Source organism: Blennius ocellaris, assembly GCF_963422515.1.
Source record: "Blennius ocellaris genome assembly, chromosome: 13".
Classification (NCBI taxonomy): domain Eukaryota; kingdom Metazoa; phylum Chordata; class Actinopteri; order Blenniiformes; family Blenniidae; genus Blennius; species Blennius ocellaris.
Window position 1 is genome coordinate 15,724,954 of NC_137662.1, and position 17,486 is coordinate 15,742,439.

General features: G+C 40.5%; 1 protein-coding gene across 1 annotated transcript in view; it reads right to left on the minus strand.

The window, feature by feature from the left end:
• Window positions 1-16,585, minus strand: part of hpse2 (heparanase 2) — a gene marked incomplete at its 3' end in the record, with an annotated part of 50,086 nt that extends 33,501 nt beyond the window's left edge. The window contains exons 1-3 of the mRNA XM_080507594.1: window positions 16,290-16,585; window positions 14,410-14,564; window positions 13,348-13,509 (exon numbers count right to left, since the gene is read on the minus strand). Of these exons, the coding sequence (XP_080363720.1) occupies window positions 13,348-13,509; window positions 14,410-14,564; window positions 16,290-16,570 (598 nt within the window). The 5' untranslated portion in view covers window positions 16,571-16,585. The remainder of the gene's footprint in view (window positions 1-13,347; window positions 13,510-14,409; window positions 14,565-16,289) is intronic.
• Window positions 16,586-17,486: the final 901 nt, after the last annotated feature.

A 17,486-nucleotide genomic window follows, 5' to 3' on the forward strand; every position in this document is an offset into this window, starting at 1 on the left:
ATTGAGGTGTATGTTGGCTCTCACTTCTGCTTGTGTATTTTTTTACAAAAGAATCTTTATAAAATAGACGAGAGTTGAATTTAAAACTAACATATAGCTGTATATAATTTAAAAGTAACAAGGATACAATCAAATGATCAGATCTGATAGTAAAAAAATAACACTAGGAATGAAAGGCTTGACATTAATAGGCTTTTGTAAAGTGATATAAACCAAAATGTGAAACCGAGTGTGAATTATCCATCTGTTGAGTGCAAACTGCTGGTGAAGTAGCTTCAATCACTATTGGAAGGGTCATAGATTTTAAATATGTGGGTTTTCTCCAGGTCCTCTGGTTTCCTTCCACGGTCTAAAAACATGCATGTGAATTGCCCGTGGGTGTGAATACTGTTGTCCATTTCCGTTTGCCCCGTGATGGAATGGTGACCTTTCCAGTGTGTAATCGTCCACCTACTGTGAGCTGGGATCGGCTCCAACACTCCAACATGCAATCATTTTCATTTGGTTAAAACAAAAATGAAACTCATCTCCATTGGTATTCCATATCATTGTAAATGAAGACACCGATGAATGACTAAAGTAATAAAATCAACCTGCGTGAGAATCTGTCATCATAAAGGATCTATGCTGTGCAACATGATCAGAGAATCACCTGCAGCTTCGCTTTCAAGTCGATGTCAGTATGAAGGACTTATCCCTGGCTCAGCTCCGCTCCCATGTCTTTTTTTTTTTTCTTTTTTTTTTCTTTCCTTAACCTACAGTGGAGGATTTTGAAGGCAGCGGACTTGAACAGGGGGAGATCATGTCGAGCCAGACTATTAGTGCTGCTAGTGGGGCAGTCTGGCTCAATCAAACCCTGGGTTTCCTCCTCTGCCAGGGGAAAGACCTGGCCAAGCCAAATCCAGCCAAACATCTGCTCCTGGTTAGAGGTGTCGGCTCCTGCCATTCACAGCAAAAAGTTTAAAACCTCAGGGAAAGATTTCACTTGGCCTCGTCTTGCCTGGGCCACTGCAAGCAGTCCTGCACACTCCCTGAGGGAATGCAGGTCTGAGGAAAATACCAGCAAACATTCAATTGCACTTCTCCTTTCCGTGATTCACTCGTCTGACCGAGGCAAATTTCATTACACACTTATGGACTCATAAAATTCCTTCAATAACATAGTTGTCCCACCGATCTGGGTTTGTTCAAAATCAAATATTTCAAGAGTAAAAGGGCTTAGAGGGCAATCAGCATTATGAAGTGAAATGCTTCTAACGTCAGACCCAGGTCATAAGTTTAGTCCAGCTTTTCTTACATTTTCTGTTCTCTTCATTTCTTGACGTCACATAAACAATTCTATAATATGGTTGCGACGTAGTCTCAGCCATAATACAAAGCTTTTTCCACTTATGCTTGCTCATGTAGGATTGTTGGGTTTTTCTCTGTAAAAGTGCCTCGGAATGACTGTGTTGCATTTGGCGCTACTCAAATAAAATTGAATTGAATTGAAGCAAATATGTTTTAAAAGTGTTGCACTGCTTAAGTGATGAAAGCCTATAAAATCGTTTACATATTTTCTGTGTCATGTTTTAACCATTCATCAGCTGGCATCTAATAAAACCCCTCCAAAAAAAACCCCAAGGCACCAATTACTGGATACTTAAGCCAATTAACAAAAACAGAAACAAAGGGAAACGTTGGCAAATGGGAAAGAAAACAATTTGGTCACACATCTAACATTAAGCTTCCATTACTCCTCTAATGAGCCAATAAACTTTCTGGAGGTGACTGATCTCAGATTGATGCCAAACCGCTATCTGTTGTTAGTCTCTGTAAAAGTAGGTTACCATCCTAACAGCCAAGTCAGAACTGGCTTCCATATGTGTCCGTCCAAGTTTCTAACACATTTTATAAGTCTTACAAACAAACAAAACTCCAGACTCTGACAGAGATTTGTGTTTAAAGACGAAGATTCGAAGCGCCTTCTAACAAAAATACATCGCCCATCAAACGTCTCACACTTCACTTTACATTCAAATGGAAAAACAACCACAAACAAAAAAGGCCGCACGATAATCCATTACTACCTAAAGCAGCTCAGTAATAAGATTTCCGGCGCATGAAGAAAAAAAAAATCAATTCAAAGAGACATTTCTGCTGCGAAGATGAAGCTTTTTGCATTTCAGCTGTTTCCTGGAACTCTGGATTATGTTGTTTAGATACCAGAGCTGTTTGTTATTGGCTGTTTGTTTGACAAAGTCTGCAGTGAATCATTGTTTTGGAAGGTAGTTGGGCACCTGTATGGTTTCTGTTGAGAGAAAACAGGATGCCAGACCCTGGTGTTTGGGCTTTGCTCTCAGATGCATTCCACTTTTAGACTTAAGGGGTGAGCAAGAAACACAATTCATGCAGCTAATGCTTACAGGTGGGCTCACAGCATCCCCGGCATTCTTCAACACATCAGTCAGCTGGGGCTCATCTGCAGCTCTGCATGACGATGAATATCCATGTTGGAACCCGAGATTTTAAGAGAAAACCCTTGTTCAACTTGCAAAACAATCATAATGTATTAGTCAGGCTGAATGAGGCACATTAATCCTGATCCACTAAAACCAAAACCATTCTGGAGCAAAACAACACGTGCCAACAATGAAGAAGGCATGTCAGGAGATTTGGTTTTAACCAAAAAAAGAATGCAATTTTACTCTAAATAAAAAACATTACTGCATCAAAGGAGTTACAACAGTAGAAAAGTGTTCTTGTCCTACATTTGAGATTCGGCAGACGTGCTCCAAAGCCACGACTCGGCCACTTTCTTTCCATCTGGCCTCCATCTTCACATCATGAATATCCTATCTGGATCCACCAAATAAATATTTGTGATTATTTCGCAAGAAAAACATTGAAAAGTATAATGAGGTTCATTGCGAAGTGATGAGTTTGCATGGTCATGAAGATCTTCTTTCTTTTTTTTTTTTTGAACGTTTCTTCTTTCATTTGCTTTTAACAAGTACCAGACGGCTTCTCTTCAAGGTCTTTAGACACCAGCCTGCACGCGGGATAATGAGGAAGTAGCTTCTTCATATAACCCTCTGAGGCACATCCATGTTCCCGTTTCATCTGCGGGTCGGAGGTCAGACACCGCCAGCGGTGACGCCTCTGGAGCAGGTAAAGCTTCAGTTTCTTTCTCAACCCTTCAACAAGGAAGGACATGTTTTCTCAATTATCAAGTTGTTTTGGGTTTTTTTGCAGTTTCTTGGTTGTTTTTAGCAGAAAAAAAGTGTTTTTCAGTTCCAAAAATGCAGCGTCATTAAAACTTTTTTTTTTTTCTGACATACTGAAATCCAAAGAAACACAACAATAAAAAGTAAATAACGGTGTATTGAGATGAAGTGGAATCTGTGAAGTATGCACTGGTTCGTTTCCCCTCTGTACACGTCAAAGTGAAGACAAAACAAATTTGACAGAACTTTGAGATTTGTGATAGGATTTTTTTTTTTTTTTTTTTTTTTTAGAAAACACCCATTTTATTGAAATGGGGTTTTTTTGTGATGGAGCTTCAAAGACATTATTTGCGCTCTGAGGGTGTTGGGAATGCCAACATTTCAATGTACTGAACCCGGCCCTTACTGGTTTAATCCGCCTTGTAGGCACAACATTTCACCACAGGTTTTGGCTGAGTCCATGGAGCTAAACTGCCAAAGTTCGCTGCATTGGCAAAATCACTGAAACTGAAAACACACTTTGTTGATCTCCTATGAAACAAAAAAAATCTTTTTTTGTTCTTTGGTTGATTATTTCACCCCATGCTCTCTTCTTCAGTCTTTTTTTATTTTTTATTTTATTTTACAGTCCTTCCATTTCCCATCTCTACTGACTGCGTTCACTCGTGCTCTTGTTTTCTCGTTCAGAGGACTGAGAGCTGCGCTGTGAATCTCCAGCTCAGCAGGACGCCGTGGAGTGATAGATGGCCTCTGACAAGGTCCCACACAATCCATCCAGCCATATGCTCCGAGTGAAAAAGAGCAGAATTAAAGCGGATTCGCAAGTGGCCAGAAGAGAGGCATGCCAGATTCTTGTGCAAGAGACTTGTCATGAAGTTTACAGTAATTTTGCAGTGTCAAGAGCATTTCAATGGGAGACAATGTTACAAATTCAGGGAAATTATTCAACGGACAAAAAAAACAAAATCTTTTAAAACAAGCACTGCTCCCAGTAACAAACCTCCCACGTGACGCAAAACATGGAAACACTGCACTTTTAACTTTCGTAGGACTCTATGGTTTTACAAGTTTACTGTTATTGTTACAGTTTTTACATGAATATTTATAGTAATATTCTTTTCTTTTACTGTCTGCAGTAACAATCTAAATTCCCCCACGGTGGGAGAATAAAGGGGAAATCTATCTGGAATTAATCATGAATGTGAAGCTCCATGTGAAGTTGCTTCGTCAGATTAAAATGAAGGATACATGCGTGAAGGAAAAAGGGTGTAATGTTGATAGTATTAAATTTAAAAAGTCAGATGTTGTAACTTTGCAGTCGCTATCTGAATTTTGCTACAAGTTTGTACGACATAAACACACTTTATCATCATAGTTGGTAAAGTCCGTAGAATGTAGATTTATCTCCCGAGTGTATATTATATTGAATAATTTCTTTTTCAGCGTTGGGTGTGAACGTGTGTGTGTGTGTGTGGCTGTCTCTCCCTGACTTCTCCCACCTGAGATCAGCTCTAGCACCCCGCCTCACTGGGTTGGATAAAGTCGTGTAGAAGACGAAAGGAAGGATATAATATGAAGTATAATATGAAGAAATGTATTTAAAATGAATAATGACTCATTGAAGCACCCACAATCCTAACTTGGAAAAAAAATGGTATAGAAGATGAAAGAATTGTCGCTGTGAAAAAAAAGGTCTCTCCTCTGCCCTATGCACACATATGCATAAATGTTGCAAACATTCATGCAATGTTTATGACTGTGCAGTTCCAGTGGAAGTTGTTTAAAGAAGAACCGTTGGTGCGATACGCTTTAACGCCCGGTGGAATCCTCGAATCATCTCAAGCACCCAAACAAGCTGTTAAGGCTACATTGTCCCTTATTATCCCTTATTTGTGGAGAAACAAACAAACAAACAAACACACACACACAAAATCTCATAAATAGCGGATGACAGCCTGAGAGTCATATTAAGGAAATAAGTGTCTCACAAGTAATCAAGGAGGCATGTTTCCCCTCAGGACAACATCACCTGGACCCATACGGAACTGACACATACACATAAGGTGTGTGTGTGTACACACACACAGACACACACACACACACTCAAGAGGTACCAACATTCCTGCTGCAGGTCCATCCCCCTGGTACACGCTGGCTGAAGGCAGTATAAAACGCAGTGCCATGGTTTGAAATTTGACACAAAACGTATGTTTTAGAGTTCTGAGGAAAAATGTGGAGGTTGGATGTCATGCCAAACAATCATAGGGGAGGAAGGACTGCTTTCAAACATTTCCCATGCATCAGGCTATTAAAATGACATTCGTTTGCAGGTTGCTGGCACTTGTCTCAGGGCATATTGCAAACACATGGAACTACATGTTACGTCCATCCGTGATTTAAACGCTAAATATTCTTTCGATCAAGGGAAAACAGACACTTCTGGATCAGTGGAGGCCATGTGGAAAGAGTAAAGGGAAAAAATGGCAATCAAAGGCTTTTACGCTGAACTTGCATCACTGGTGATATTTTTAACTTGAATATTTCCACTGCAATTATATCACAAATAACATTTATTTTATATGTCTGAGCAACACTTTAGTACAACTCTTCTGGTCCCAATATAATGAGTTGTAGAACTTAATCAAACCATCCAAACTTGTGCTCGTTTGGCTTTTATTCATAACTATGTATCCAGTCAATGAAGTGACTCTAAAGTAAAGACAAAAATAAATAAATAAATAAATAAATAAAAAGTTATTTTTTAATTTGTATATTGCAAGTTCTGCCATTATTTGACCTGTTCACATGATTTGATCATTTGATACATTGGCAGGTTTTTCACTCATCTCATATTTGTGTCGGTGCACCTTTAAGGGCTTATTTCAAATTCGATGATTCTCCTGGTGACATGAGAATCCTTCCCTTTTAACACGAGCGCTGCTTTAGCTGAACGACTGCCAGGTGGGTCGGTGTCGGACGTCCACTAGATTTGGGTGTTTCATGAAAGTTCCGTATCGACAGCTCTGTCCTCAATCTGGTTCCAATGCATCACCATCTGATTAAGATCAACATTTATTGCAACACTTCAGATAATCTGCTACAGCACTAAATAGGTTCTCACTTAATCTGATGAGTAAATAAAAAAAAAAAAAAAAGAAAGAAAGAGCGTAGCCATAATCCATCTAAATTTCAGTTTTGTTTCGTAGAAAAATTTCATTCTTCACCACAAATATTAAAATTGTCCTCATACATTATAAATACTCCCTCTTGAATGAGGGGATAGTCATTTCTTTTCATCCTAACTGTGTGGAAAAGTGAGACACATAAAAATGTCTGTTGAAAAGCTCACAGTCTGGAGCTGCTGTTTGGGATCACCCCCTGTTTCTGATGCTGTTCCAAAATCTAATGTTTTTGTACAGAAACACTGCACTTTTGACTCATCCCGCTTGTTGGCAGGACAGCACAGCGTGATTTAAGCCCCTCTTCAAACAATCGGCCCGACGCTTAATATGCAAAAACATACACACACTCTTTAACGTCTTTTGCTTTGCCCCCTTGCTGTCCAAGATCCACAATGGCCGCATCACATCTAATCATATCATTATGGATATCAACAAATCCAAGCAGATTAAATTCATGCTCCTGCCGACACGGCAACGTGCTGCACCGTCGTGTTACAGTGAGAAACTTGGCAGGAGAAACGCTCGTAAATCTGTGTTCAGCAATGAGATGGAGATGGATTGGGGCCTGAAGCGGCTGCAGCACTAAAGATTGAATCCATCATGATTCACGTGTTGCATGTGCGTATTCACGGAGGAGAGTTTCCTACGACGAGACGCACGGAGGCACTGCATGAAACACGGCGACCTCCGTGCTGAAGAGGTTCAGACGTGAAATTAAGAAAAGGCTGGGTAAAGTCCTGGAAGAGTCGTATAGCAGAACTAATAGGAAGGATGGAGCATATTTCCCACTGTTGCAAGGAAATATGTTTTGATTTTCAAATGAGTAAAAACAGAAAGTTATATCCAGAGGCACTATGACTACAGACAGCTGTGCCAGTTTGCTCTGATGAAAACATGCTCAAGCCACTCGCAGATGTTCAGTAAATTCCCAGATCAGTGCGTTCTCCGAGTGTTTACAGATTCTTTTTTAACCTCGTGCTTTCCTCTCATGTCCCGCTCACTCACTCACATTGCTCATAACGCGTTTTGTCTGGGACACAAGCTACACCGCTGTCTTCTCCATTGCTGTCACACAGACGATGACTTTTATGCTGAAATTCTGTTAACTGGGACAAAGACGAGTGTGTGTGTGTCCATACTTGATGTACATCCGTACAATAAACATAATATTTTCAGTGTAGTAAATGTTGAGAGTAGGAGGAGGACTATAAAAAAACACAATCCATCTTCCAGATTGAACTAGGATCCTACGCAAAAATGTAAACAGTCACTGCTATTCTCACTCAGTGCTACGTGGTAGAATCCAAACTCCAAAGAGAAACGTTTCTTCCTGTAAGCAGCAGTATCAAAAAAGTACCGTCCAGACGAAAACCCACTGACATAACGGACTGCAGGGCAGCGAGGTGCATTTCGCTGGGAAGATAAAATGTTTCTCTCTCACAGTGGTGGAAGCAACGTCACCGAGCAGTCCAAGAGAAGCAGGCCTGTCAGCTTTCACACATCACGAGTGAAAATCAGCCTATAAAAGTCAAGGATTCCTCACACACTGCAAGTGTGTTCTCAAGGTAAGAGGCACATTTTGTTTGATGTCGAAGTTCCTGCAGGACATCACATTGAAATAATTAATGTCAACTGCTGGGATCATTGGGGTGTTAATAACGTCTGCATCAAATTCTGGTCTGAAAGTATAGACGTTACTTTGGAATTTCACTTTTTCTTTTATCTGGGAATCTTTCTTTTAGGAAATAAGGCATGCTGGGGAAAGAGACAAACCTCACAGGATACATTGTTGCCCAAGAAAGCGACTGTGGACATGGAAAGTCAAGCATCGCCGACGTACCAATTTGAAGTAATGAACTTGCCTCATTGTGCTTAGTGACCAGAATTTTGAAATGTGTTGTATAACTATCAAAATGTCTTCTGCTTCCTATGCCTTTCCTCCAGTTTCCTCCCTCTCATGTTTCCTCTCGGTGCCGCTCAATACGCTGCTACTGGCCTGAGAGGCGGTTCAAAGAGAGAGGCTCAGGTATTAGTGTCCACTTCACTTTCAGCCGTGTTTACTTAAACATAACAACTGATTAGACACTGTAAACATTCGTGTCACTGGATACTATGCGAGTGTGAGATCAGACTTAGAAAGAGAGGGAGAGAGAGAGAGAGAGAGAGAGAGAGAGAGAGAGAGCAAAAAGAGGCTAAATCGTGATGTGAGGCTGCAAACCATGTGCCTGAAAGTGCAGCCAATTTCTGACTTATTAAACATTAACATAAAGCTCTTTAGTGTGACGCCTTGAACCAAAATCCAGGCTCTTTGTGGCCTGGTTAGCCTTGCTCTGCTACTGTCAATTAAAAAAGAGCAAAGTTATTTGTCACATAAAGCCACAGGAGAAGTTATTTGCTCTGGTTTGAACAAGATAAATTCACAGATTTACTCCTGTCTGCACATATTAACTCATTTTTTTTAACCATGGTGTGCTCTCCCCCGTCAACTCCATAGTTCATCCACCAGACTCATAGGAATTATTAAAAATAGCAAGTTATCAATAGCAATCATACAGTGGATAATGGTTAGCTCGCACCCGGTTTTGTCATGTCCTTGAGTTTTCCTCTAACAGTCCAAAAACATGTTTGAAGTTAACTTGGGACTCTGTAGAAGTCAATATGTGTGTAGTTGCGTGTGTGTGTGTCTCTCTCGCTCTGTGTGTGGACTGTTGGAAGTTGTATCCTGCCTCCACCCACAGCCAGCAAAGAAGAGCTCCAGCGCACCAAGACGCTGAGTTGGATGAAGCAGTGGATTTGCTGACAGACACCCAGTAGCATCTGTTATAGAAACAGCAATCGATAATCTATATTGTTGTCAGACGATCACACTTATTTTACATTCAGCAAATAGTAAACACTGAATGCAATTACTTCAAAATGGGAGAAAAAAAAAACACGTTTTTGTAACTGTTGCCTTAAGGAAATTATGTAAAATTAAAAAAAATAATAATAATAAAGAGTGTGTGACCTGCTGACAGACTGAAGCTGCTCCAGAAGCTCAGCCACACAGCCGGCTTGCAATAGGCCAAGCATTTACGGCAAATGTATTATTTTTTTCATAGTTTTTAATTTCTTTCCTTGTGAAGCACAAGAACTGTTCACCCACTTATATCTGGTAATAGAGAATTGTGAGACAGGTCAGTTCTACTCTTCTGATAACGCACTATTACAATATAAAAATTAATCTGCCCAGTACGAGAGGAACTCTGGAATTTGTAAAACTGACAAGACATGACATTTATTCTTCTCACAATAACATTAACAGTCATGTGTTGGCTCTTTGTGTTGGAAAAGTCTTTGTTATTTTCAGTAAAATCTCCAAATTGAATCTTATAACATTTGAAACTGCATTTGATATTAAATAATATGAACAATAAAACTTGTGTGAAAGAGAATGTCCATTTTCAAAAAGCAGGAAATTATTTTGGCATATTTTGAGTAACCTGCAAATGTTTCATCATATTGAAGGACAGAAACTACTGAAAAGATTGGACACCGCCTTTTCTTTTCTTGTGCAACAAGTATCAACTAACAACAAATAAAACTAAAGTTTCATGAGGTTCAACATGCACCGTGTAAGTGACGACTTCCTCCTCTGACGTGGTCCCATGAGCCAGTCTGTGCCGACGATGCAGGTTTCACACCGGACGGGTCACCGGTGGCTTTAATCTGTGTGGCTCTTTTGGTGCCACTGGATACAACCACAAATATACACGGTCTCTTTCTTTAGCTTAATCAATGTGTGCGTTTGATTTCTGCTCAATGTTTCCTATCTCATTAGAATCAAAGACAAACTCTCAGATAGCGTCCCACCAGCAGCCACAGATCTCGTGACTGATAACATCTTGCGTTTGACTCCCCCCCCCACCCCCCATGTCCGTGTTCTCAAATATTGATCAGCCGGTCTTATGACATAGTGCAGGAATTTCTAAATCGAGTCGTGTTTATTCTTTGAGGCGTGAATATACGAATGAGGCCTTTGAGGTCCTGAGGTCGGACGGATTGACTGTCCCATTCTCTGAAGTGTCAAATAAACACGGGACTTTCACATGGCTTCACAATATACAGAGCTAAGCTAACAGTAAACAACAGAGAGAAAATTAGAAGATGGTGTGAAGCTGCCGAGCAGGGGGAACTCATGGAGGTGGAGGAAGGAGAGCGCTTGGAAGAAAAAGAGAGGCGAACGTGGAGGAAGTGGCGTCTGACGGAGGGATATACTCCTGCAGAGAGACATGGAATGACGCTGGCCATGACCTTGTCTGAGGTTTGGAGCAATTTCTCGTCGAAATTCCCCCTGCTGAATGTGTGTGTGTGTGCACGTTAACCCAGTATGGCCCCATTACTGATAGCTCTAACAAGCCGGGGTCAAAGGTCAGACAGTGGTGAGTGGAAAAGGATGGAGCGAGACTGTTAAAGGTCTTTTAAACACCACCTGCCTTAACACACACACACTGGCACACGAACGCATACATACACACAGTGGATTTGGACTAATTGTTACCAGACTGCATTTAAACACATCCTTAGTAACCACCGCTTCCCTCCACCACAGAGATGAGGGGTCTTAGCACAGATTCAAGATCGCTCAACATGCTAAGTCAACGCAATAATGAGGCTGTAACTCAAATGTATTTACACATCTAAGTCTTTTTTTTTTTTACTTCATCTGTGCATATGCTTCTGACTTATTTAAAAAAAAAAAAAAAAAGCCTTTGAGCTTCTGAACATTTCCCATGAATGAGCCTGTAGCTTTTGTCTGTTCTTGAGGGGGGGGGGGGGGATTTCTGGGAGACCCCTTTCACTGTAGATCATTTAAAAATAAAGTCCTTTTGCTTGGCTTTGTTCCCGTTTTCCCATCTGCACCTGCTCAAAAGCAGCACGGTGCCTCTCTCTGGCGAACCTATTTTTACCCCTTAATCAGAGCCCATACAGCAGAAGTTCAAATCTACGTTGACAAAGTCCTATATCAGGTCCTACTGAATCACCGCAATGGAACGAAAGTCGACAAGCACGTGAGAAAATGACATTTAGACGTGATTCATTGGCACCATAAGTTTCAAGGCGCAAATATTTTCCAGTAATATTTCACAAGACTCCCACCTGTACAATCAAACTGATTCTTTATTTCTAGATTTGACGGTATCTGACCAAAGTCATCCGCGTCGGCACAAAACCCTTAAAAGACCCAGGCATAGTTTTTCATCATTAAATGAGTAATGGGCTTTCTCTCTCTTTGACCATCACACAGATGACCGCCTGCATCTGTTTGGCCTCCATGTCGCAACAAAGTGAGCAAGTGGGAACATCGTTTTTGTGACAGGAAGCTGTGGGGTTTATGAGAAATGTGGTCTTAATTTTGCGAGACATTCACACCATTGCACATGTGTGAGAAAAAGACAAGTTGTACAAGCATGGCTTCATTTCATTTGCCTTTTTTTTCCCCCTTTCTTTCCAGGAGATAACCATACAGATAAAGATGGAGTGACTCCACGGCGAGCGTATAATGAAGTCGCCAAGATATCGATTCATGTTTTTCCAACATCGGTGTGTGAAGGACAACGCGTTTCAATAATGTTAAGTTCACACAAGTCTAAAAATATCAAACATATGTTGGCGGTGAGGCCAAATTGACTTGAAACACCGCAAGATCAACCAGAACTTGCTGTAGTACACAACACCAGACCTGAACCTCTTGTACAAACACCACCAAATTCTTTCTCTATCTATTTGCCTACTTTGATTAATGCAATGAAGCCATGTTTTCACTATTGCACTTGAGACTATTTGAAAATAGGCAATGGAAGTATGCCGCTCGTCTCTGGCTCTATCAGTCATATGGCAGCATGAAGCGGATCACTTCGTACCGGGAGAGCGGAACACACTAAATACATGAAAAATACACTGCGGACCGACTCGTGTCAGGTCACTGGTTCTGTGCGTGTTTCAGCCAATATTATTCAGCAGGAATCTTTATTTTAATAGTTGATTATTATCTTTTCAGCAGGGACATGATTGTTTATATTGCCACACTTCTAACCATCGAACGATGACTTGGTACATTAAATAATTTTATTCGCTGTGACTGAGCTGCACATCTTATTTTTTTTTTCTCTTAAGTTCTTTGGCTTTTATGACTCACTATTTGGGTGGTTCGCTGTTCCGGGATATAAATCCCAATCTGCCCAAAAAAAACAAAAAACAAAGACCTTCCCCCACCCACTTCATTTACAAAATGCTGAGTGTGTGTGTGTGTGTGTGTGTGTGTGTGTGTGTGTGTGTGTGTGTGTGTGTGTGTGTGTGTGTGTGTGTGTGTGTGTGTGTGTGTCTCTTATGGCTTTATTTAAGTTTCATAATATTGTAGCCGAAATCAACAGTCCATATATTTTTGCAATTAAAAAAAAAAAAGTTGACTGAAAAGTAGTGAGGTCAATTTGGACATACTCTCCTTGAAGCAACTCACTGTCGAGCTAAAGGTTGTGCACGCCTCCATCAAAACACTGCGGTAATCTCAAATGACAAATCCCTCATTGACTTTCTTCTCCTGCAGTTTCTCATTTCCAATCCAGTCAATCACAATAACAGATAAGTAATGCAGCCCACCCAAATTCAGGACTTCAGAGGTCCTTCTGCGGTCAGGTTAACTGTAACCGGTGAGAATGTCAGCACTCTGTTTACTAGTCTCTGCTCCATCCATCTCCACATTCCCCCACTACAAATTGCATTTGTCATTCTGAAAGCTGATGGTTTACACTGGCATGCTTTGAACCTCATGAGAGCAGGAGCATGTGCACGTACGCTCATGCACGAAGGCCCATGACCCACAAGGTCCAGACGGCACATAACGCGCACGTCCGGATATGAACAGGAGCCAGGGGAAAAAAAAGGCCAACATATGTGTGTGTGTGCTTGTGATCTCCTACCTGTTATTGTAATATTGCTGTAGATGTTGGACATCTGCTCTTTCAGCAGGACAAGCTGCGTGGTGGCGGCTTTCTCCCTCTGCAGCTCCAGCATGATGTCGGGATGGTTGGCCAGTTTACATCCGTTCTGCTTGTCCAGTGCAATGTCACTGCGCACAATATCTGAACACAATTTGAAACAAATTAAAGATTTTCCCCAGACCTTTAACAAATAAAATCGCTTAACATATTGTCATGTATGACTAATGTTGAATTGTGTTCTGATTTTACTTGAACCCTATACAATTATTACCTGAAGATTTTAATTTATTGTCCTTCAAAGCTGTGGATAACATCACACTGACATTACATTAAACCAGAAGAACCAAATATTTGGCCAAAACTACCTAACCAGAGAGTAATCACTGTGCAAAGTAATATTGCAAAACGTGCAGATACTGAATTTCATTCTCACTTTCCAATAGAAGTAATAGTTATTTGTATTTTAGATTCCCGTTTTTGAAAGACCAACGGACATTACAACACTGAGACCCTATAAGCAAGCAGCAAATGGATTATCAAGTACAGACTTTCTCAGAGAGTAATGTTAATTTTTTTTGTGACAAAAAAAAAAAAAAAAAAAAAGTCGGAGTTGCTGATCAAACTGATCTGTTTGTGACCCCTCGACTTAACTTATACTGCGGCACAAAACACGACTGTCAGGTACAATCACTTTTTTTTCTCATAATAAAAGTTGTTGTTACACAAGCTCTACTTCGAGTTTAAATCAGATGTGTCATGGTATATAAATAAGAAGCCTTTGTGAAAATGAGCGTGTGGAAGTTTTTTTTTTTTTTTTTAACACTGTCGGATTGATGTGGCATTAAATAAAGTTAGTGCGTAAAACAAAAAAGTTTAAACAAACAAGACAAGTTCCAAAGTAAAGAATGAATCTGCTCCGAAGGGGGGGGAAAAACACTGACATGGTAGAAACAGACGCTGAAATATGTCGGACAGAAACACACGCAGTGAGGCGGCAGGGGGAGGAGGAAGGAGAGAGAAGCCGTGTCTGTGTCTCCTCACCGTCCTCGTAGTTCTTCAGGTAGTAGTCCGGCCCGGGCCCTCTGATCTTGTTGGGGTTTTTCTGGTTGTTGAACTGCAGGAAGTCGGTTCGTTTTCCACTGAAGCGCAGAAATGCAGGCGACAGGCCGCGCGCCAGGGTCACGAGGCGCTTGGAGCTGCATGCGCACAGAGACAGGCACCAATGTAAAATCTATACAGAATGATTTGGTCAGCAAAGAGAACAGAAATAGAACAAAAGAAAACAGATAGATATATTATGCACCGTTACTATACTGGCTTCCACTCCTAGCAACGTCTCATGTCTTTACACTGAAAACTTCCTGGCGCAACCGGAGATTCGAATCAGCGTCACTCATAGTCAAGGTCAAGAATTATTTAAACGCGTCAAGCGCAGACAAAATAAAAAGTTAAATTTCTATATTTAGTCGTATAATTAGATTGTCCAGTCGATAAAGATCTTTACTAAACTGTTTTTTTTTTTAAATTGCAGCATCTCATCCAGGCCTAGAAACAGACTTCTTGTTGCAAAAAAACTCACACGCGTTCATATAAAGAAGTATCTCATACTTAAAAAAAATAATAATAATAATAATTGTGGTTTAATTTGCTATATGGAGACTATATAAACATAAAACGTTAAAGGAAATAAATGATGACTAAGGATTACAATAAAAGAACTTCAATGCAGCGGCTGCAACTTCCGGGGTCTGAAATATGTGAACGCGTTAAGTAGTAAAATATGTAATTAACTGTAGCTTATGTAAGTTAGGATTCATTGCAAATAAAGTTTTGACATTTCGGAAAACGCATTAAAGTTACCAAGAAAGACTTTTGATTTTACATTACAGATGAAACGGCTTAAAGTTTCGACAATAAAACAACAGAGATGCGGGAAAATACTTTAACTGAGGCTCAGCGGCCTTTAAGAACAAACATTCACATTTTAGCAAAGTATTTGTCATATACATGTTTACAAAGGCGTGGTACGTTTAGTTATGAAGCTAAAGCGAAAGTTATAGTTGGAAACTGTGTTGGAAAGTATGTTAACATATGATATATTAATGTTTTTAAAAGTTTACTATATTGAAATTAACTCAACTTTTATTATTGAGGATTAATGGGCTCATAGATAAAACCGTAAAATACAATGTCTAACTTTAAATGCAGTAAACTGACAGTGTGAGTCAGTTATTGTTATTCACGTTATTATGCCTGACGCCATAAACAATATTTGTCTAGATTCATTCAAATTAAGACTAATATAAACAAGAATTTTCACTAATATTTCCTGTCTTTACTTCAAAGTGGGAATTTTCACAAGGCATGGACTCACTGTGTCTATGTCAAATAACATAAAGCTCGAAGTTACAAAATAATATAGAAAAGTTTTGTTTAAAAAAAATACATTTTGACTAACACATTGTCCATACAATGTAAAATTAGCAGCATATATGTTGAAACACTAGATGTATTCAGGTGAACCTTAGTGCTTCAAATAAATATAAAGTTAAACTCAGATTTATCAAGTTATGTCATAATTTTGCATTAAAGAGTAGGGGAGCAAGGGACACGCAAACAGTTTTGTCCAATCTTGAAGATGCGCAATGTGTGTCTCAAATTCATCTCTATATAAGCCAAGGAGGCCAGTATAAACACACTTTTAAGTAGTACAGCCCTTGCAGCTTCATCTCCTATGATGTGTTTAATGCGAACATTGATCATCTCGGGCAAAAACCGTCGCGGAGCTTAAACGTTCAATTCTCCAACTTCGGAAGAAACGTGGCTGAGTGCGTAATGGATAAAAAAAAAAGAAGAATATTTTGTAGCTTAACGCCTCGTCAGAATAATGTGGATGGCGAACCAAAAGAGCTTTTTGATACCTCAGAAAGTCCAGCCATCCGTCTTTGATAATCGAGGGGTCCAGCTGCAAAGAAAGGAAGTTGTCGTTGAGGACTCTTATCGGACTGCGAGTGTTGACATCCAGAAGAACCAGCGTCCTCTCCATAAAGCCCAGCCGCTTCCCACCGGCCGCAGGTCTCTGGTACGTAGAGGAGGAAGAAGAGGAATAGGAGGAAGAGAGCACAGACTGCACCACCAAAGTAATCACAGATGCCAGCCACAGGGAGGACCACGGGAATACGCACGGTGGGGATTTGGGCATCTTCTTGGTTTGGAGAGCGGGGAGATGAGTGCGCGTAATGAGACTTAAAGATGGGAGGAAGAAAAAAAAAAAACCCCAAAACGGATTGACAGACTGGCGCAGCAAAGATCGATGACGGTTCTTTACTTCGGTCTCATCGATCTGGATCTGTCTTCCTGTCTAGCTGTCTCACCCCCTCTGCCCCCCGCCCCTCGGAGTATTTTTGGGAGCTGCGCATAAGAGCGCACGCCCCGAATCAGCCTTCCCGGTTGTGAGAGCCAGAAGCTGGGAGGAGGAGAGGAGGCAGCACCGCCCCTCTAAGGTTTTCTGAGGTATGAATATAAACTATTTAAAAGTTGTTCTCTCAACTCTTCAGTAACAATTGAGGTTGAACGATCCAGGACCCATTGTAAATCGTGTGTATGTGTATATTATTGGGATATATATATATAATTTATTTTTAAAAAGTCACTTCAGGTCTCCGTCCCAAAACTGCACCATCAAGGCTCAATATTCCCCGAAAAAAAGATGTCGAAAGAGTCCTGCACGAATATTCAGGCGACCCTTCACAAGAACAAAAGAGCCTTTTTTCCCCAAAAGATAGAATCTTGTCAAAGACTTGTTTAATATTCCCTATGGAGGACAAAAGTGTTTTGACAAACAACTGATTGACTGCACATTGTCCAGATGACGTTTGCAAATGGCAATATGGGTTTGTGGAAATATTTTTTGGTTTTGTTTTGAACATCAAAAAACCTATTTGAGATGTAACTTTCTACACATGGACCTCACCTATGAACTCCTTTATGTGACTTTCAGGTCCAGATGTTTTTAGGGTGCTTGTGAGCAAGAAACATGCCAAACAAAGTGACTGCAGTGTGTTGTGATCTGTCCAGGGCGCGGGGCGCTCGACGCTCCCCAGGCGGTCAGTGCAGCC